This window comes from Arachis stenosperma, chromosome 4 (genome assembly GCF_014773155.1).
Source record: "Arachis stenosperma cultivar V10309 chromosome 4, arast.V10309.gnm1.PFL2, whole genome shotgun sequence".
NCBI lineage: Eukaryota > Viridiplantae > Streptophyta > Magnoliopsida > Fabales > Fabaceae > Arachis > Arachis stenosperma.
The window spans coordinates 70,614,308-70,636,617 of NC_080380.1; the positions used below are offsets into that span (position 1 = coordinate 70,614,308).

The 22,310-nt window shown below is 38.7% G+C and overlaps 2 protein-coding genes and 2 non-coding genes across 4 annotated transcripts; all 4 read right to left on the bottom strand.

Moving 5' to 3' along the window:
* Positions 1-1,948: 1,948 nt before the first annotated feature.
* On the bottom strand, positions 1,949-2,989 carry LOC130975065 (uncharacterized). The gene is made up of 2 exons (XM_057899898.1): positions 2,464-2,989; positions 1,949-2,301 (listed from the first exon to the last, which is right to left on the bottom strand). Exons 1-2 carry the CDS (start codon positions 2,987-2,989, stop codon positions 1,949-1,951), a joined length of 879 nt encoding a protein of 292 aa, XP_057755881.1.
* Positions 2,990-6,919: 3,930 nt separating this feature from the next.
* LOC130978875 (small nucleolar RNA R71) lies at positions 6,920-7,027 on the bottom strand. The gene has a single exon (XR_009086483.1). It is a non-coding gene; the product is annotated as a small nucleolar RNA R71 (small nucleolar RNA).
* Positions 7,028-15,837: 8,810 nt separating this feature from the next.
* On the bottom strand, positions 15,838-16,293 carry LOC130975066 (uncharacterized). Its single transcript, XM_057899899.1, has one exon. It carries the CDS (start codon positions 16,291-16,293, stop codon positions 15,838-15,840), a length of 456 nt encoding a protein of 151 aa, XP_057755882.1.
* Positions 16,294-19,750: 3,457 nt separating this feature from the next.
* On the bottom strand, positions 19,751-19,858 carry LOC130977512 (small nucleolar RNA R71). Its single transcript, XR_009085201.1, has one exon. It is a non-coding gene; the product is annotated as a small nucleolar RNA R71 (small nucleolar RNA).
* Between the last annotated feature and the right edge of the window lie 2,452 nt (positions 19,859-22,310).

Consider the following 22,310-nt stretch of genomic DNA (forward strand, 5'->3'; position numbering starts at 1 on the left):
TCCTCTCAGCCCCAAAGTGGTCACTATAGCTTGAATTGTGACAGTGCCATAAAACATTCCTCATTTTCTCCTCTGGTACATATCTCCTAATCATTCCATTTGGGCACCTTTTAAACAGAAATGGCTCATCCCACAAGAATAACTTGGCTTCAGTGAGCAACTTCTTCACTTGCTGCCTTGTGAAATCTTGTGGGATAGTTCTTCCTGCCTTGTAGTTTGCCAGATCTGCAAACCAAAGAGCTTGTTGGACTTGCAAGAGGTGTTTATCTTGAAATTTCTCATTCACTGGTTGTGGAGATTCTTGGTTAGTCCCTTGTGGTAGTCTTGACAAATAGTCTGCAACTTGGTTCTCACTTTCTTTCCTACCCCTTACTTCAATATCAAACTCTTGTAGTAATAACACCCACCTAATAAGCCTTCGCTTGGCATCCTGTTTAGACATGAGATACTTAAGAGCAGCATGATCAGTATACATTATAACTTTTGAACCAATCAAGTATTGTCTAAATTTATCAAATGCATATACAATTGCCAAGAGTTCTTTTTCTGTGGTGGTGTAATTTTTCTATGCTTCATTTAACACCTTGCTTGCATAGTATATGACATGATGAAGCTTATCCTTTTTTTTGTCCCAATACAGCACCAATTGCAAAATCACTTGCATCACACATGAGTTCAAAAGGCCCCAATTTGGGGGTGTGATGATTGGTGCTGTAGTGAGTTTATTTTTTAAAGTTTCAAAAGCATGCTTACAGCTATCATCCAAGACAAAAGGATTGTCAACCACCAACAAGTTGCTTAGTGGTTTAGCTATTTTTGAAAATTCTTTGATGAATCTCCTATAAAAACCAGCATGCCCCAAGAAGCTTCTCACTGCTTTCACATTAACTGGTATAGGAAGCTTTTCTATAATCTCTATATTAGCTTTGTCAACTTCTATACCCTTGTTTGAAACCTTATGCCCAAGAACAATTCCCTCAGATACCATGAAATGGCACTTTTCCCAATTTAAAACCAAATTTGTTTCTTGGCTTCTTTTCATGACAAGGGTTAGATAATGCAAGCAAGTATCAAAGGAATTGCCAAAGACAGAAAAATCATCCATGAAAACTTCTAAAATTTTTTCTACCATGTCAGAAAATATGGAGAGCATACACCTTTGAAAAGTTGTAGGGGCGTTGCACAACCCAAAGGGCATCCTTTTGTAGGCAAAGACTCTGAATGGGCAGGTGAAAGAGGTATTTTCTTGGTCCTTGGGATCCACTACTATTTGATTGTATCTAGAGTATCCATCCAAGAAGCAGTAGTAAGCATGGCTAGCCAATCTTTCTAGCATTTGATCAATGAAGGGGAGAGAGAAGTGGTCCTTCCTTGTGGCATCATTCAGCCTTCTATAATTAATACACATCCTCCACCCTGTCACTGTCCTTGTAGGGATGAGTTCATTCTTCTCATTAAAGATGACAATCATGCCTCCCTTCTTTGGCACCACTTGAACTGGACTCACCCAAGAGCTGTCAAAAATTGGATAAATGATTCCAGCATTCCATAACTTCATCACCTCCTTCTGAACTACTTCTTTCATGGTTGGGTTAAGCCTCCTTTGAGGTTGTACCACTGGTCTTGAGTTTTCCTCTAGCAAGATCTTGTGCATGCAAATAGCAGGGCTTATACCCTTGATGTCATTAATTGTCCACCCTAAAGCTGTCTTGTGGGTTTTCAACACCTCAATCAGTTTGGCTTCATCTTGTGTTCTCAAGGATGAATTAATGATGACTGGAAGGTTATCCTCTCCATCAAGGAACACATACTCGAGGTGAGGATGGAGAGGTTTCAACTCTTATTTTGGTGCCCCTTCCTCCTTAACTTCATTTGAATTTTCCAGTAATTATGTCTCTTTTGAATCTTCCTCTTGTATGTCTTGAGCTTCTTCATCATGGTCTTCATATTACTCCACTTCAAGTTCTTCTTCAACCAGAGTGTCTACCATGTCAATCCTCATGCAATTTTCTTTCTCAGTAGGATATTGCATTGCTTTGAAAACATTGATAACCATTTGTTCCTCATGCACCCTGAGAACCATTTTTCCCTTCTCAACATCAATGATTGCCCTAGCAGTAGCCAGAAAAGGTCTTCCAAGAATAATTGAGTTGTTTCCTTCCTCATCCATGTTCAGGATCACAAAATCAGATGGGAAAATGAATTTTCCAACTTTCACTAATAGGTTCTCCACTACTCCATTTGGTATCTTGAGAGATCTGTCAGCAAGTTGTAATGACATTCTTATAGGCTTAACCTCTTCTATCATTAATTTTTTCATCATAGCAAGAGGCATTAGATTAATACTTGCTCCCAGGTCACAGAGTGCTTTATCAATAGCCATGTTTCCAATAGTGCATGGTATAAGGAAGCTTCCTGGATCTTTGAGTTTTGGTGGATGTCCCTTTTGAATAATTGCACTACCCTCTTGGGTAAAGACCACAGTTTCTTTCTCCTGCCAGCTTCTCTTCTTGGAAATCAGCTCTTTAAGAAATTTTGCATACAATGGCATCTGCTCCAAAGCTTCAGCCAGTGGAATGTTGATTTCAAGTTTCCTAAAGATTTTCAGGAATTTAGGGAACCGTTGGTCCCTTATTTCTTTGTGTAGCCTCTGTGGGTAGGGGAGTTTGGGTACATAAGGCTTCACTCCTCCCTTCCTTTCCTCTGGTTGTGACTTCATGACTTCCTTGCCTTTCTTAAAGGGTTGTGTCTCTTTATCATTCTTGTAGTCTATTTTGTCATCTTCTCTTGGCTTTGTTGCCTCCTTATTGATGTCCTTAATGTATTCTCCAACTATCTTGCCACTTCTCAACTGCACAGCTTTACATTCCTCCCTTGGGTTAGGGATTGTATCACTTGGAAAAGTATTAGTTGGTCGTTTAGCTAGTTGTCTGGCCAATTGCCCCACTTGTCTTTTAAGATTTTTCATTGTGGCATCTTGTCTGGCCATATTGGCATATTGTCGTTCTTGTCCTTTAACGAGGCTCTCTTGTCCTTTGGCTAGACTTTGTGTGGACTGAGCAAGTGTTTATGAGGTTTGGTTAAGAGCTTGCAAGGTTGCTTCAATAGTTGAGATCCTGGCTTCTGATGAGCGGATAATTTATACGCTTTTTGGCATTGTTCTTAGGTAGTTTTTAGTATGTTTTAGTTATTTTTTATTATATTTTTATTATTTTTTATGAAAAAATCACATTTTTGAACTTTACTATGAGTTTGCGTGTTTTTTTGTAATTTCAGGTATTTCTGGCTGAAGTTGAGGGACCTGAGCAAAAATCTGATTTAGAGGCTGAGAAAGGACTGCAGATGTTGTTGGATTCTAACCTCCCTGCACTCAAACGCATTTTTCGGGAGCTATAAAAGTCCAACTGGCGCGTTCTCAATTGGGCTAGAAAGCTAACATCTTGGGCTTCCCAGAAATGTATAATAGTTCATACTTTGCTCGGGATTTGATGGCCCAAACTAGTATTCAATGCCAGCTAGAGACCCTTTTCTGGCGTAAAACGCCAGAATTGGCACCAGAACTGGAGTTAAACACCCAAACTGGCATCCAAGCTGGTGTTTAACTCTAGAAAAGGCCTATGCAATTGTAAAGCTCAATGCTCAGCCCAAGCACACACCAAGTGGGCCTCGAAAGTGGATTTCTGCACTATCTGCACTTAGTTACTTATTTTTTCTGTAATCCTTAGTAACTAGTTTAGTATAAATAGCACTTTTTACTATTGTATTGGGGTTTATGCCATTTTTCACATTTGGGAGGCTGGCCATTCGGCCATGCCTAGACCTTTTTCTCTTATGTATTTTCCAACGGTGGAGTTTCTACACCTCATAGATTAAGGTGCGGAGCTCTACTGTTCTTCATGAATTAATGCAAGTACTATTGTTTCTCTTTCAATTCATGCTTACTTCTTTTCAAAGATATACTCTCGTACTTAATTCAGTTAAGTCAGAATGAAGTTGTGACCCGTGACAATCACCCACTATCTTCGTTACTCACTTAGCCAAGATCTGCGTGCCTGACAACCACAAGCGGTCTACACGATGTTCAAAGTAGTCATTGGATGACAGTCAGAGTATAGTCTCTTGGGTCTCTGATCCACAGATTTGACTTGCCTCTCCTGACAACAGAGCATTCGAATCCGTAAGATTAGAACCTTCGTGGTAGAGGCTAGAACCAATTGGCAGCATTCCTGAGATTCGGAACGTCTAAACCTTGTCTGTGATAACTGTGACAAGCTTCAAACTCATGAATGTTGGGCACAGTGATAGTGTGCAAAAGGATAAAGAGATACTATTCAGACATAAGTGAGAACCGACAGATGATTAGCTGTGTGGTAGCTGTGCCTGGTATTTTTCATCCGAGACGAGAGATCCGACAGTTGATTAGCCGTACAGAAACCGTACCTGGACCATTTTCACTGAGAGGATAGATGGTAGCCATTGACAATAGTGATCCACCAACATACAGCTTGCCATGGAAGGGAGCACGCATGATTGGATGAAGACAATAGGAAAGCAGATGTTCAGAAGCAACAAAGCATCTCCAAATGCTTATCTGAAATTCCCACCAATGAATTACATAAGTATCTTTATTTTAATTTACGTTTTATTTATCTTTCAATTATCAAAACTCATAACCAATTGAATCCGCCTGACTAAGATTTACAGGATGACCATAGCTCGCTTCAAGCCGGCAATCTTCGTGGGATCGACCCTTACTCCCGTAAGGTTTTATTACTTGGACGACCCAGTACACTTGCTGGTTAGTTGTACCAGAGTTGTGAAAAGTGTGATCACAATTCCATGCACCAAGTTTTTGGCGCCGTTGTCGGAGATTGTTTGAGTTTGGACAACTGACGGTTCATCTTGTTGCTTAGATTAGGTAACCTTCTTTCTTGTTTCAATCTTTATTTTCCTTTCAAAAATTTTTAAAAAAATAAAATAAAATAAAATAATACGAAAAAAAGTTAACAAAATCATAAAACCAAAAAAAATTTGTGTTTCTTGTTTGAGTCTAGTGTCAAATTTTAAGTTTGGTGTCAACTACATGTTTTTAATTTTTCTTAGATTTTCAAAAATTCATGCATTGTGTTCCTCATTGATCTTCAAGTTTTTCTTGATGATTTTCCTCGTTTGATCTTTAATTTTTCTTATTTTGTGTCTTTTTCTTGTTTTTCTGGTGCATTTTCGAATTGTTAGTCTCCCTAGTACAAAAGTTCTTAAGTTTGGTGTCTTGCATGTCTTTCTCTTCTTAAAAATTTTCAAAAATATGTTCTTGATGTTCATCATGATCTTCAAAGTGTTCTTGGTGTTCATCTTGACATTCAAAGTGTTCTTGCATGCATTATTTGTTTTGATCTTAAATTTTTATGTTTTGTTTCATTTTGTTGTTTTTCTCTCTCTTCATTAAAAATTCAAAAGTCAAAAAATATCTTTTCCTTATTCCTCTCATAATTTTCGAAATTTTGAGTTGACTTGGTCAAAAATTTTTAAAATTTAGTTGTTTCTTGTTAGTCAAGTCAAAATTTTAATTTAAAAACTTTATCTTTTCAAATCTTTTTCAAAATCAATTCTTTTTCATTTTTTTTATGATTTTTGAATTTCATTCTTAAAATATTTCAAAATATTTTTCTTAATTTTATTTCATATTTTCGAAAATCCTTGCTAACAATTAATGTTTTCATTCAAAAATTTCAAGTTTGTTACTTTCTTGTTAAGAAAGGTTCAATCTTTAAATTCTAGAATTATATCTTTTAGTTTCTTGTTAGTCAAGTCATCAACTTTAATTTTAAAAATCAAATCTTTTTCATTTCTTTTTCAATTTTTTTCAATATAAATTTCAATCATATCTTTTTAAAATTTTAATTTCAAAATATTTTTCTAACTTCTTATCTTTTCAAAATTTATTTTCAAATATTTTTTAACTAACTACTTGACTTGTTTGTTTTAATTTTAAAAAAGTTTACTATTTTTTATCTTTTTCAAAACCACCTAACTACTTTTCCACTTCTAATTTTTGAAAATCACTAACCACTTTTTCAAAAATCTTTTTAATTAACTAACTGTTTTAGTTTTTAATTTTCTTGTATTTCTTTTTTCAAATTTTCGAAACTAACTTAATTAATTAAATAAAAATAAAAATATTTTTCTTTTTCTTCTTCTTAAAATTTGAATACTCTCTCTCATCTCTTTCTATTTATTTTATTTATTTACTAACATTTCTCTTTTACTCATCTAATAATTCGAACCATCTCCCTCTCTCTGTGTTTGAATTCTTCTTATTCTCTCTCTACCTCATTCTTCTATTCTTCTTTTCCTCTGACAAATAAAGAAATCTATATACTGTGACATAGAGGATTCCACTACTCTCTTTGTTCTCTTATTTTTCATATGAGCAGGAACATGGATAAAGACATTCTTGTTGAAGCTGATCCTGAACCTAAAAGGACTCTAAAGAGGAAGCTAAGAGAAGCTAAAGCACAACACTTCGGAGAGGACCTTACAGCAAATTTCGAAAAAGAGGCAGACATGGTCGCCGAACCTGAGAACAATGGTGGAGATGCAAGAAAGATGCTTGGTGACTTTACTGCACCAACTTCCAACTTCTATGGAAGAAGCATCTCAATTCCTGCAATTGGAGCACACAACTTTGAGCTTAAGCCTCAATTAGTTTCTCTAATGCAGCAGAATTGAAAGTTTCATGGACTTCTATTGGAAGATCCTCCTCAGTTCTTAGCTGAATTCTTGCAAATCTGTGACACTGTTAAGACCAATGGGGTTGATCCCGAGGTCTATAGACTTATGCTTTTCCCCTTTGCCGTAAGAGACAGAGCTAGGATATGGTTGGACTCACAACCTAGCGAAAGCTTGAACTCTTGGGAGCAAGCTTAGAGTTGAAGTCCAAACCTTTAGACAGAAGGAAGGTGAATCCCTATATGAAGCTTGGGAAAGATACAAGTAATTGATCAGAAGGTGTCCTTCTGACATGCTTTCAAAATGAAGCATCTTATGTATATTTTATGATAGTCTGTCTGAATTGTCCAAGATGTCATTGGACTACTCTGCTGGTGGATCTCTTTATCTGAAGAAAAACCCTACAGAAGCCCAGGAACTCATTGAGATGGTTGTAAATAACCAGTTCATGTACACTTCTAAAAGAAATCCTGTGAATAATGGGATGACTCAGAAGAAAGGATTTCTTGAGATTGATACTTTGAATGCCATATTGGTTCAGAACAAAATATTGACCCAGCAAGTCAATATGATTTCTCAGAATCTGAATGGATTGCAAGCTGCATCCGGCAGCAGTACTAAAGAAGCCTCCTCTAAAGGAGAATCTTATGACCTTGAGAATCTTACAATGGAAGAGGTGAATTACATGGGAGAATCCTATGGAAACACTTATAATCCTTCATGGAGAAATCATCTAAATTTCTCCTAGAAGGATCAACAGATGCCTCAACAAGGCTTCAATAATAATAATGGTGGGAGAAATAGGTTTGGCAATGGCAAGCCTTTTCCATCATCTTCTCAGCAACAGACAGAGAATTCTGAGCAGAGCCTTTCTGACGACTTAGCAACCATAGTCTCTGATCTATCTAAGACCACTCTCATTTTCATAACTGAAACAAGGTCCTCCATCAGAAATTTGGAGACACAAGTGGGTCAGCTGAGTAAAAGAGTTACTGAAATCCCTCACAGTACTCTCTCAAGCAATACATAAGAGAATCCAAAGAGAGAATGCAAGGCCATCAATATATCCAAAGTGTTCGAACCTATAGAGGAGGAAGAGGCAGTGATTTCCAGTGAGAAAGACCTCAATGGACGTCCACTAACCACTAAGGAGTTCCCTAATAAAGAACCAAAGGAATCTGAGGCTCATACAGAGACCATAGAGATTCTACTGAACTTACTATTGCCATTCATGAGCTCTGATGAGTATTCTTCCTCTGAAGAGGATGAAGATATTGTTGAAGAGCAAGTTGCTCAATATCTAGAAGCAATCATGAAGCTGTATGCCAAGTTATTTGGTAATGAGACTTGGGAGGATGAACCTCCATTGCTCATTAATGAACTGAATGCCTTCGTTCAGCAGAAATGACCTCAGAAGAAACCGAATCCTAGAAGGTTCTTAATACCTTGTACCATTGGCACCATGACCTTTGAGAGGGCTCTGTGTGACCTGGGTCAGGTATAAATCTCATGCCACTCTCTGTAATAGAGAAACTAAGGATCTTTGAGGTACAAGCTACAAGAATCTCACTAGAGATGGCAGACAAAACAATGAAACAGGCTTATGGACTTGTAGAGGATGTCTTAGTGAAGATTGAAGGCCTTTACATCCCTGCTGACTTCATAATCCTAGACACTGGAAAGGATGAGGATGAATCTATCATCCTTGGAAGATCCTTCCTAGCCACAGCAAGGGCTGTAATTGATGTGGACAGAGGAGAGTTAGTCCTTCAATTGAATGAGGACTACAGAGTCAAGCAGAGCCCCCACATTCAAACTCTAAGTTTCATGCTGGGAGGCCACAATCATGCTCTGAGCACCTGTGAAGCTCTGTAAGAGCTTCCTGTCAAGCTATTGACATTAAAGAAGTGCTTATTAGGAGGCAACCCAATCTTATTTATCTATGTTAATTACTTTTTCATTTTATTTTCCATTGTTAATTTATATTTTCTTTAGATTGATGATCATGTGGAGTCACAAAAACAGCTGCAGAATTAAAGCTGAATCAAAATAGCATAAAAAATAGCACACCCTGGAGAACAGGTAAGGATAGCAGAATGAGCGTTTAACACCAAGCTGGAAGCATTCTGGGCATTAAACGCCAGAGTTGGCTGCCAGACTGGCGTTTAATGCCAGAAAAGGGTGTCTGGCTGGCGTTAAATGCCAGTAAGGTGATGCAAAAAACTTGTCTCTCAACAAATTTTCCTTCGGTAAGTATACCGAATTATCGTCAAGTAAAAACTCACAATAGAGTGAGGTCGAATCCCACAGGGATTGATTGGTCAAGCAATTTTAGTTGGAAGAGTATGCTAGTTGAGCTAAACAGAAGGTAGTTGGTATTGCATGAAATTAAATGGCGAGAAAGTAAATGGTAGAAAATAAAGTACAGAATCTTAAATGGGGATTTGGGGAGATGAACATGGAAATAAATGGCAGAAAGTAAAGAGAATGGGTAAGATCAGAAATGGGGAATTCATTAGGCTTAGGAGATGTTGAATTCTCCAGATCAAGTTCATTCTCATCTCTTCCTCAATCAATGCATTCATTGATCTCCTTGGCAATCTTAAGTGATTGGACCCCAATTCCTTGGCAATCTAATCTCTCTAAGCTTGAACAATTGCCCAATTCCTTGATTTAATTGCTCATGGAAAGAGATGAAGTGTGATCACTGATTATACCACATGTATTTCCAAATCAAAGTGTTGGGAGGATTACATGTCACTATATCCGCCCAGACCCCAATTTGGTCCAACATGAAAAAACATTTCTAGCATGATCTCCTCATCCCTTTTCCAAGGCTCAGAGGAGATCCAATTATGGAGAGTTTCTTTTCCAAGACAACTAACCAATTGAATTAAGATTGAAAGCTTTCTAGCAAATCAAGAGAAAAGAAAGAGGAAGAAGAATGAAAACTATAATTGATCCATCAAATTACAACAGAGCTCCCTAACCCAATGAAAGGGGTTTAGTTGTTCATGGCTCTGGAAATGGAAAATGGCAAAAAAGAATACATGCTTAGCTAAAAAGTGCAGAAAAGTAAATATACAGAGGGTAGTTCCCAAAGTGCCAAGCTCCTCTATAGTTCAAAACTACTCCTATATATACTACTCTTCTTGACCTTCTAGTGAGTTCTTCAAGTCTTGGATGTGGGCCTTAGATCTTAAGTTGAAGCAAGTACACTCTTCGGTGGGCTCAGCTTGCAGAAAAGTGTGAGTTAGGCATGGGCGTTAGTTAGGACGTTCGTGGCGTTAACACTAAGTGAAAATGTGGGTTCGAGAACGTTAGTGGCAATCACCTTTCTCATTGACGTTTCAACCCCAAAATGGTCCACGTTAACTTCAACGTTAGTGGCACTAATGTGACTACTAACGTTGCCTCATGATCTTTCGCAAACGTTATTGGGAATCACCTTTTCCAATAATGTTGCAATGTACCCCCTTTTCCCACGTTAGAGTTCACGTTAACTAGGTTAACGTGGCTCTTAACGTGGGCATGCGTAAGCTTCGAGAGCGTTAGTGACACTTACCTTTGTCACTAATGCTCCAAACTCCTCTCCTCTCCACGTTAGAGTTCACGTTAACTAGGTTAATGTGGCCACTAACGTGGTAGTGAATGCCATCTCCAACGTTAGTGACAAAGGTGAGTGTCACTAATGTTGGTTTATCATGCTTAGCTCCACGTTAGCTTTCACGTTAGTGGTCTTAACGTGACCACTAACGTGGGCAATGTTGGCTTGATCCAATGTTAGTGACAAAGATGAGTGTCACTAACGTTGGCATTGTCTTCCCCTTCCACATTAGAGTTCACGTTAACTAAGTTAACGTGACTCTTAACGTGGCCAATTGCCAATTTGGAGCGTTAGTGGTGTTCACTTTTACCACTAACGCTGGAGATTCCTTTTTCTCTACGTTAACTACCACGTTAATATAGTTAACGTGGGCTTATGATGGCTTCGCAAGCATTATTGGTGGTCATCTTTTCCATTAACGCTACAAGCTTGTCCCTATTCCACGTTAGTGGTCATGTTAATTAGGTTAACGTGACAGCTAACGTGGCTTCTTCTTGCTTCCTTTGTCCTGAAATCAAGCAAATAAAGTGTATCAAAGCTCTAGCCCAAGTCATGAGATTATGCATCATCAATTTGTCATTCAATCCTTGCATAATCCTTATGAAATCATGTAAAATTCACAATAGTTGCTTGAATCAAGGTGTAAATGAAATTTCATCCAAAACTTGCTTATTTCCTAAGAAAATGCATGAAACTACCCTAAAACAGTAAAGAAAAGGTCAGTAAAACTGGCCTAGATGCCCTGGCATTACAACACTAAACTTAAAGCTTACTTGTCCCTAAGCAAGTACTGAAACATAGGAAGAATGAATGAAAGAACAAGATGAACAAACAATTATAATAGATGTTAAATCCCTGGTTTATGGGGTTTCATGCATAGCAACTTAGGTTCATTCCTTCACTGGCTTCCAGACCTTTATCATGCCCTTGAATGCTTGCTTGATTGCATCCTTTGAGACTTCTTAATTATTGATCCTTCCTTCCCTTCCAGGGTTTATTGCATTCCTTTTTAGGCTAAGTGCTCTGTAAGAGGGCGACTCTTTAAGATAAGCTTTCAGCCAACACTCCTGAACCAGTTGGTTCAAGGTGCTAGGTGTTAAGGGACTGCTAAGGACTTACTCCCTCAAGTCTCTTTCCCCCATACATACACACCACAGGCATATGGTTTGTTATTTTTCTTTCTTGAGACCTTGGTGTACAACACCTCTTTGGGTTGCTAAGTGTTCTGTAGCAAAGGTTACTCTTGATAGTGAATTTTCAGCTGATAATCCTAGATTAGTTAATCCAAGTTACCAAGTAATAAGGCACCCCAAAGAGCTTATTCATCCAAGCATATCCTTTGCACATGAACACCATAGACACATGCCTCAATCTTCAAACTCTTGGTGCCTAGCATTATTTCTTATTGTTTTTCTTTCCTTTTTGACTTTTATTGCTTTTTCTCTTTTCTTATTAGGATCTTATTAATTAGTTAGTCTCATAGGGTGTGTTTCAAGCATATGAGTCAGGGTAAATAGTTGCCTTCCTACCTTGTTGGTGAACCAACTTAGCTAATCAATCACCCTACCACAAACATTCAGGATTTACTTCACAGGATAACTCCACTCTTGTTCTTTTCATAACATCTTCTTTTTGATTGACTTAAAAGACAAGCATACAAGTAAGCAAGGTGAAAATGCAAAAGGGACATTAGGCTAGTATACTTCGATGTGAATAAAGAGGAACAAGCAGAATATACAGGTTTCTAGGATAATATTCAATCATTTTTCAGTTAAAGTACTGCAACTCTGAGACAATTCAATACAACCTCATGATGTCTTCCTTGGCATTATCATCCTAGCATTTTGCATCCATTTATGTTTCCTTGGATGATGAGGTATGATTATTCCCTGAGATTGATTGAATTCCTGTAACACTATTGGAAGTTGCTTGTTTCCCAAGCACTTGGAAAATAGTTAGCATGCATGTATGCTTGTGAATTTCTGAACTTAATTTGGTGTGTGAACACCAAACTTAGTTCCTTGCTTACTTCAGCAAATTAAATACATGCAAAAACCTCATGTACTTTTATTAAGAAAACAACTATGAGCTAAAAAAAAGGTAAACTATGCATTAGATATTAAACCTCTGTCAAGTGAGTTCTCTGGTTGTTAGAGCAATGCTTTATCACTGAAGGGTTGCAATGCACTCTTTAGCTGGAGTTTTTGGTGGAACACCAAACATAGGGCTCCACATTCACCCTTGAAATGTTTTGATGTGCAACACCAAACTTAGCTCCTCACAATACAAGAACTCAACTTGGAGTTTTTATTGAGACTATTATGAAAAGAGAATTACCTCAGGTCCTCCCAACAAAGCGCTTTTTTAGCGTCGCTAGCTCGATGATTGCTTCTCTAGTTGAGGTGATACTTCTGTTTGGGGGCTTCCCCCATGCTGCCCAAGTAATGCTTGAGTCTTTGCCCATTCACAGTGAATGTCCTCTTTGAGCTTTCTTTCATGATTTCTATGTGTCCATAAGGTGAGACTTTCATAACTAGAAAGGACCCCAACCATCTTGATTTGAGTTTCCCAGGAAATAGTCTCAGTTTGGAGTTGTAGAGAAGCACATGTTGTCCTTCTTCGAAACTTCTTGGTGCCAGGTTGAGATCATGTCTTTTTTTTTGCTTTTTCCTTATAGATCTTGGTGTTTTCATAGGCTTGAGACCTAAACTCTTCCAGTTCTTGCAGCTGCAAGATCCTCTTTTCACTAGCGGCGGTGCTGTCCAGGTTTAGTATCTTAAGAGCCCAAAAGGCTTTGTGCTCCAGCTCTAATGGTAAGTGACAGGCCTTTTCGTACACCAGTTGATATGGGGACATGCCAATTGGTGTTTTGAAGGCTATCCTATATGTCTAAAGAGCATCATCTAGCTTCTTCGCCCAGTCCTTTCTTGATATTCCCACAATCTTTTCCAAGATCCTTTTTAACTCTCTATTGGATATCTCGGTTTGCCCACTTGTTTGGGGATGATAAGGTGTGGCAACCTTATGTTTCACCCCATATCTTAGGAGTAGGGTCTCCAATGGTCTATTGCAGAAATGACTTCCTCCATCACTGATGAGGGCTCGTGGGACTCCAAATCTGGTGAAGATATTTTTTCTAAGAAAGTTTATGACTACCTTGTTGTCATTTGTTGGGGTTGCCATGGCCTCCACCTATTTAGATACATAGTCCACTGCCACCAAGATATACTTGTTCGAATATGAGGTTGGGAATGGTCCCATGAAGTCGATCCCTCATACATCGAACAGTTCAAGTTCTAGAATGTATTGCTATGGCATCTCATTTTTCTTGAGCAGATTTCCAGCCCTTTGGCACTCATTGCAGCTCCTCACCAGTTCCTTAGCATCCTTGAAGATAGTGGGCCAGAAGAACCCACATTGGAATACTTTTGCTACGGTTTTTTCTCCTCCAAAATGACCTCCAGAGCTAGCACTATGACAACTCCACAGGACCTCTCGTCCTTCTTCTTCTGAAATGCACCTCCTAAGGATTCCATCTGAGCATTTCTTGAAGAGATAGGGTTCATCCCAAATGAAATATTTAGCATCATTAATGAGTTTTCTTCTTTGATGTTTGTTGATCCCAGGGGGTAGGTCACCGGCTGCTTTAAAATTGGCAATATCTGCAAACCAGGGTGCTTTGTGAACCAACATTAATTGCTCATCTAGGAAGAACTTAATACACTTGTATCATGTGTAGCATCTTTCTCACAAGGGATTCTGGATAGATGATCTGCTACCTTGTTCTCCACACCTTTTTTGTCTCTAATCTCAATGTTGAATTCCTGCAACAATAAGATCCATCTGATTAGTCTTAGTTTTGACTCCTGTTTGGCAAATAAATATTTGAGTGTTGTATGATCAGTGAAAACAATAACTTTAGAGCCAATGAGGTATGATCTAAATTTGTCAAATGCAAAAACTATTGCCAGCAACTCCTTTTCGGTAGTGGTATAGTTTCGTTGAGTGTCATTAAGGACCTTGCTGGCATAGTATATGACATGTACCAAATTTTCTTTTCTCTGTCCTAACACTGCCCCAACTGCAAAATCAGATGCATCACACATTAGTTCGAATGGTAGATTCTAATCAGGTGGGGTGATGATAGGAGCTGAGGATAACCTTTTTTTCAAGTTCTCAAATGCAAGCATGCACTTCTCATCGAAGATAAATGGTGTATCAGACATAAGGAGATTGCTTAAGGGCTTGGCTATCTTTGAAAAATCTTTAATAAACCTTCTATAGAAGCCAACATGCCCCCAAAAAGCTCCTAATTGTCTTGACATCACTTGGTGGAGGTAATTTTTCAATTAGCTCTACCTTAGCTCTGTCTACCTCAATGCCTTGGTTAGAAATTTTATGGCCAAGGACTATTCCATCTGTCACCATGAAGTGGCATTTTTCCCAATTCAAGACCAAGTTGGTCTCTTGACATCTTTTTAATACCAAGGCAAGATGGTTTAGGCAATTGGGAAAGGAGTCTCCGAATGCTGAAAAGTCATCCATGAAAACTTCAATGAACTTCTCTATCATATCCGAGAAGATGGAAAGCATGCAGCGTTGAAAAGTTGCAGGTGCATTACATAGCCCAAATGGCATACGCCTGTAGGCGAACACTCCATATGGGCAAGTGAATGATGTTTTCTCTTTGTCTCTTGGATCAACCACTATTTGGTTGTATCCTGAATAACCATCTAGAAAACAATAATATGCATGTTCTGCAAGTCTTTCTAGCATCTGATCCATGAAGGGAAGTGGGAAATGATCTTTTCTTGTGGCTTCATTGAGCTTTCTGTAATCAATACAAATCTTCCATCCTGTGATAGTTCTTGTAGGGATTAGCTTATTTCTTTCGTTGGGTACCACAGTGATTCCTCCTTTCTTGGGGACCACTTGGACTGGACTGACCTATGGGCTATCTGAAATTAGGTAGATTACTCCTCCCTGCCACAGCTTCATGACTTCTTTCTGCACTACTTCCTTCATAACTGGATTCAACCTCCTTTGGGGCTGAATGGAGGGTTTGGCATCATCTTCCAATAGTATCTTATGCATGCATATGGCCGAACTAATTCCCTTCAAGTCAGTAAGTGTCCATCCAATGGCATCCTTATGCTTTTGTAAAACTTGAAGCAACTTTTCCTCTTGTTCTTGGCTGAGGGCTGAATTTATAATCACTGGATAGCTTTTATTCTCTCCTAAGTATGCATACTTGAGAGTGGGTGGCAGTGCCTTTAGCTCAAGTTTGGGTGCTTCTTTTCTTTCATCCTTCCCTTCTAATGTGCCTTGAACATGCATTTCAGCTGTTGCAGCCTCTTTGCCTGATGCTAATTCCTCTTCTTCTGTTAATTCCTCAAGTTCTTCTTCAAGAGTTTCTTGCACCACAGCATCCACCGAGTCCAACCTCATACATTCTCCCAATGAGTCTTGTGGGTAACTCATGGCCTTGAACACATTGAATATCATTTTCTCCTCATATAGTCTAAACCCTTTTGGACATCAATGATGGCTCCAGCAGTCGCTAAGAATGGCCTTCCCAAGATGATGGAGGTCTTAGCTCCTTCCTCCATGTCCAATACTATGAAGTCTACTGGAAAGATGAAGTCCCCCACCTTTACCAACAAGTCTTCCACTATTCTGTGAGGAAACTTGAATGATCGATCTGCTAGTTGCAGGGCCATTCTTATTGGTTTGGCCTTCTCAATCTTCATTTTCCTCATCATTGTTAAGGACATAAGATTTATGCTAGCTCCTAGATCACATAAAGCCCTCTCTACTGTGATTTCCCATATGATACAAGGGATTTGGAAGCTCCCGGTATTCTTCAATTTCTGGGGCAATTTGTGCTGGATGATGGCGCTGCATTCTTCGGTGAGTACTACAGTCTCATTGTTCTTCCAGCTTCTCTTTTTGGTCATCAACTCTGATGAGCGGATAATTTATACGCTTTTTGGCATTGTTTTTAGTATGTTTTTAGTATGTTTTAGTTAGTTTTTATTATATTTTTATTAGTTTTTATTTAAAATTCACTTTTCTGGACTTTACTATGAGTTTGTGTGTTTTTCTGTGATTTCAGGTATTTTTTGGCTGAAATTGAGGGACCTGAGCAAAAATCTATTCAGAGGCTGAAAAAGGACTGTAGATGTTGTTGGATTCTGACCTTCCTGCATTCGAAGTAGATTTTCTGGAGCTACAGAAGCCCAATTGGCGCGCTCTTAATTGCGTTGGAAAGTAGACATCCTGGACTTTCCAGCAACATATAATAGTCCATACTTTGCCCGAGATTTGATGGCCCAAACAGGCATTCCAAGTCAGCTTCAGAATTCCCGGCGTTAAACGCCGGAACTGGCACAAAAGTGGAAGTTAAACGCCCAAACTGGCACAAAAGCTGGCGTTTAACTCCAAGAAAAGTCTCTACACATGGAAGCTTCAATGCTCAGCCCAAGCACACACCAAGTGGGCCCGGAAGTGGATTTTTATGTCATTTATTCATTTCTGTAAACCCTAAGCTACTAGTTCTCTATAAATAAGACCTTTTGCTATTGTATTTTCATCTTGGTTCTTCTGGTTCCCTTTCTGGGGCCGAAGCCAATGATCACTATTATCACTTATGTATTTTCAACGGTGGAGTTTCTACACACCATAGATTAAGGTATGGAGCTCTGCTGTACCTCGAGTATTAATGCAATTACTATTGTTCTTCTATTCAATTCAGCTTGTTCTTGTTCTAAGATATTCATTCGCACCCAAGAACATGATGAATGTGATGATTATGTGACGCTCATCATCATTCTCACTTGTGAACGCGTGCCTGACAACCACCTCCGTTCTACATGCAAATAAGGCTTGAATGTTTATCTCTTGAATTCCTTAATCAGAATCTTCGTGGTATAAGCTAGAATCCATTGGCGGCCATTCTTGAGAATCCGGAAGGTCTAAACCTTGTCTATGGTATTCTGAGTAGGATTCAGGGATTGAATGACTGTGACGAGCTTCAAACTCGCGATTGTGGGGCGTTAGTGACAGACGCAAAAGAATTATTGGATTCTATTCCGACATGATCGAGAACCGACAGATGAATAGCCGTGCTGTGACAGAGCGCGTTGAATATTTTCACTGAGAGGACGGGACTGTAGCCATTGAAAACGGTGATGCCCAACATACAGCTTGCCATGGAAAGGAGTGTGAAGGATTGGATGAAGACAGTAGGAAAGCAGAGAGACGGAAGGGACAAAGCATCTCCATACGCTTATCTGAAATTCTCACCAATGAATTACATAAGTATCTCTATCTTTATTTTATGTTTTATTCATCTTTTAATTATCAATCCTCCATAACCATTTGAATCCGCCTGACTGAGATTTACAAGATGACCATAGCTTGCTTCATACCAACAATCTCCATGGGATCGACCCTTACTCGCGTAAGGTTTATTACTTGGACGACCCAGTGCACTTGCTGGTTAGTTGTGCGAAGTTGTGATAAAAAGTTGAGATTGCAATTGAGCGTACCATGTTGATGGCGCCATTGATGATCACAATTTCGTGCACCAAGTTTTTGGCGCCGTTGCCGGGGATTGTTTGAGTTTGGACAACTGACGGTTCATCTTGTTGCTTAGATTAGGTAATTTTATTTTATGTTTAAGCTTTTTACTTTTCGAAAATTTTTCAAAAATACAAAAAAATTTTATAAAATCTTAAAATCAAAAAATGTTTTATGTTTCTTGTTTGAGTCTAGTGTCTAACTTTAAGTTTGGTGTCAATTGCATTCATCTAATTTTCAAAAAAATTGCATGCATTGTGTTCTTCATTGATCTTCAAGTTGTTCTTGATGATTTCCTTGTTCTGATCTTTAAATTCTCTTGTCTTGAGTGTTTTGTTGTTTCTCATATGCATTCTCAATTTGTTAGTGTCAATAGTATACAAACTTCTAAGTTTGGTGTCTTGCATGCATTGTTTATTTGATCTTAGTTTCATTTTGATTATTCCTCATCATTAAAAATTCAAAAAAATTTTTAATTTGTGTCTTTTCAAGTCAATAATACAGAGAATTGAAGATTCAGAACATACAGCAGAGGAATTACACAGAAAAAGTTGGGCATTCAAAACGCCCAGTAAGGAAGGAAAACTGGCGTTTAAAATTTCTGGGCGTTTAACGCCAGGATGGCACAAGAGGGAAGATTTTGTTTTTAATTCAAATTTTTTTCAAGTTTTCATAATTTTTCAAAATCAAATCTTTTTCAAATCATATCTTTTCAATCATATATTTTCAAAATCAATTTCTTTCCATTTTTCAAAAATACTTGCTAACAATTAATGATTTGATTCAAACATTTCAAGTATGTTACCTTTTCTGTTGAGAAAGGTTTAATGTCTGAATCATATCTTTTAAAATTTCTTGTTAGCTAAGTCATTAATTTTAAAAATCAAATCATTTTAAACTATTTTTCAATCATATTTTTTCAATCATATCTTCTTAATCACATCTTTTTCAAAATAATTTTCAATCAGATCTTTTTGATTTCTAATTTCAAAATCTTTTTCAAAAATCACTTTATTTCTTTCTCAACTTTAATTTTCGAAAATCATTCTTCAGTTTTTCAAAATTTCTTCAAAATCTTTTACTTTAATTTCAAAAATTCTTCCCCTCTTCTCATATCCTTCTATTTATGGACTAACACTCCTCCTCAATGCACAATTCAAACTCTATCCCTCTTGATAAGTTTGAATTCTTCTACCTCCTCCTTCTATTCTTCTTTTCCTCTGACACCTCAAGGAATCTCTATACTGTGACATAGAGGATTCCATATTTTCTTGTTCTCTTCTCTTTCATATGAGCAGGAGCAAAGACAAAAGCATTCTTGTTGAGGCTGACCCTGAACCTGAAAGGACCTTGAAGCGAAAGTTAAGAGAAGCTAAAGCACTACTCTCTGTAGAGGACCTAACAGAAATCTTCAAACAAGAAGAAGACATGTCAGCCAAAAACAACAACAATGCCAACAATGCAAGGAAGGTGCTGGGTGACTTTACTGCACCTACTCCCGACTTCTATGGGAGAAGCATCTCTATCCCTGCCATTGGAGCAAACAACTTTGAGCTTAAGCCTCAATTAGTTTCTCTAATGCAACAGAATTGCAAGTTCCATGGACTTCCATTGGAAGATCCTCATCAGTTTTTAGCTGAATTCTTACAAATCTGTGACACTGTCAAGACCAATGGGGTTGACCCTGAGGTCTACAGACTTATGCTATTCCCTTTTTCTGTAAGAGACAGAGCTAGGATATGGTTGGACTCACAACCTAAAGAAAGCCTGAACTCTTGGAAAAAGCTAGTCAATGCCTTCTTGGCAAAGTTCTTTCCACCTCAAAAATTGAGTAAGCTTAGAGTGGAAGTTCAAACCTTCAGACAGAAGGAAGGTGAATCCCTCTATGAAGCTTGGGAAAGATACAAACAATTAATCAGAAAGTGTCCTTCTGACATGCTTTCTAAATGGAGCATCATAGGTATCTTCTATGATGGTCTGTCTGAACTGTCCAAGATGTCATTGGATAGCTCTGTTGGAGGATCTCTTCATCTGAAGAAGACGCCTACAGAAGCTCAAGAACTCATTGAAATGGTTGCAAATAACCAATTCATGTACACTTCTGAAAGGAATCCTGTGAACAATGGGACGAATCAGAAGAAAGGAGTTCTTGAGATTGATACTCTGAATGCCATAGTGGCTCAGAACAAAATATTGACTCAGCAAGTCAATATGATTTCTCAAAGTCTGTCTGGAATGCAAGCTGCACCAGGCAGTACTAAGGACGCTTCATCTGAAGAAGAAGCTTATGATCCTGAGAACCCTTCAATGGAAGAGGTGAATTACATGGGAGAACCCTATGGAAACACCTATAATCCTTCATGGAGAAATCATCCAAATCTCTCATGGAAGGATCAACAGAGACCTCAACAAGGTTTCAACAACAATAATGGTGGAAGAAACAGGTTTGGCAATGGCAAGCCTTTTCCATCATCTTCTCAGCAACAGACAGAGAATTCTAAGCAGAGCCACTCTGACTTAGCAACCATGGTCTCTGATCTAATCAAAACCACTCAAAGTTTCATGACTGAAACAAGATCCTCCATTAGAAACTTGGAGGCACAAGTGGGTCAGCTGAGTAAGAAAGTTACTGAACTCCCTCCTTACTCTTCCAAGCAATACAGAAGAGAATCCAAAAGAAGAGTGTAAGGCCATCAACATGGCCGAATTTGGAGAGGAGGAAGAGGCAGTGATCGCCACTGAGGAAGACCTCAATGGACGTCCACTGGCCTCCAATGAGTTTCCTAATGAGGAACCATGGGAATCTGAGGCTCACACTGAGACCATAGAGATTCCATTGGAATTACTTCTGCCATTCATGAGCTCTGATGAGTATTCTTCCTCTAAAGAGGATGAAGATGTCACTGAAGAGCAAGTTGCTAAGTACCTTGGAGCAATCATAAAGCTAAATGACAAGTTATTTGGTAATGAGACTTGGGAGGATGAACCCCCTTTGCTCACCAAAGAACTGGATGACTTGACTAGGCAGAGATTACCTCGAAAGAGATAGGACCCTGGGAAGTTCTCAATACCTTGTACCATAGGCACCATGACCTTTGAGAAGGCTCCGTGTGACCTAGGGTCAAGCATAAACCTCATGCCTCTCTCTGTAATAGAGAAGCTAGGGATCTTTGAGGTGCAAGCTGCAAGAATCTCACTAGAGGAGAATTGATCATTCAAGTGAATGAAGAATCCTTTGTGTTTAAGGCTCAAGGATACCCCTCTGTAACCATGGAGAGGAAGCATGAAGAGCTTCCCTCTAAACAGAGTCATACAGAGCCTCCACGGTCAAACTCTAAGTTTGGTGTTGGGAGGGCACAACCAACTTCTAAGTTTGGTGTTGAACCCTGATGAGCGGATAATTTGTACGCTTTTTGGCATTGTTTTTAGTATGTTTTTGGTAGTTTTAGTTGAGTTTTTCTTGATATTTTTATTAGTTTTTAGTTAAAATTCACTTTTCTGGACTTTACTATGAGTTTGTGTGTTTTTCTGTGATTTCAGGTATTTTATGGCTGAAATTGAGGGACCTGAGCAAAAATCTGATTCAGAGACTAAAAAGGACTGCAGATGCTGTTGGATTCTGACCTCCCTGCACTCGAAGTGGATTTTCTGGAGCTACAGAAGCCCATTTGGCGCGCTCTCAACGGCGTTGGAAAGTAGACATCCTGGGCTTTCTAGCAATATATGATAGTCCATACTTTGCCCAAGATTTGATGGCCCAAACCGGCGTTCAAAGTCACCTCAAGAAATTCCAGCGTTAAACGCCGGAACTGGCACCTAATTGGGAGTTAAACGCCCAAACTGGCATAAAAGCTGGCGTTTAACTCCAAGAAGAGTCTCTACACGAAAATGCTTCAATGCTCAGCCCAAGCACACACCAAGTGGGCCCGGAAGTGGATTTTTATGTCATTTACTCATCTCTGTACACCCTAGGCTACTAGTTCTCTATATATAGGACCTTTTACTATTGTATTTTCATCTTTGGACATCTAGTTCTTAGATCATTGGGAGGCTGGCCATTCGGCCATGCCTAGATCTTATGCTTATGTATTTTCAACGGTGGAGCCTCTACACACCATAGATTAAGGTGTGGAGCTCTGCTGTACCTCGAGTATTAATGCAATTACTATTGTTCTTCTATTCAATTCCGCTTGTTCTTGTTCCAAGATATCACTTGTTCTTCAACTTGATGAATGTGATGATCCGTGACACTCATCATCATTCTCACCTATGAATGAGGTGACTGACAACCATTCTTGTTCTACAAGCATTCGAGGCTTAGTGAATATCTCTTGGATTTCTGATTGCACGATGCATGGTTGATCGCCTGACAACCGAGTGCTCGCCTGACAAA

Excerpts from the sequence above, each read along its gene's own strand:
- LOC130975065 (XM_057899898.1), bottom strand. The coding sequence starts at position 2,989 with ATGGCCAGACAAGATGCCACAATGAAAAATCTTAAAAGACAAGTGGGG. Across the intron at positions 2,302-2,463 it reads TGTGGTCTTTACCCAAGAGG|AAGAGGTTAAGCCTATAAGA; the intron begins GTAGTGCAATTA and ends AATTAATGATAG.
- LOC130975066 (XM_057899899.1), bottom strand. The coding sequence starts at position 16,293 with ATGACCAAAAAGAGAAGCTGGAAGAACAATGAGACTGTAGTACTCACC.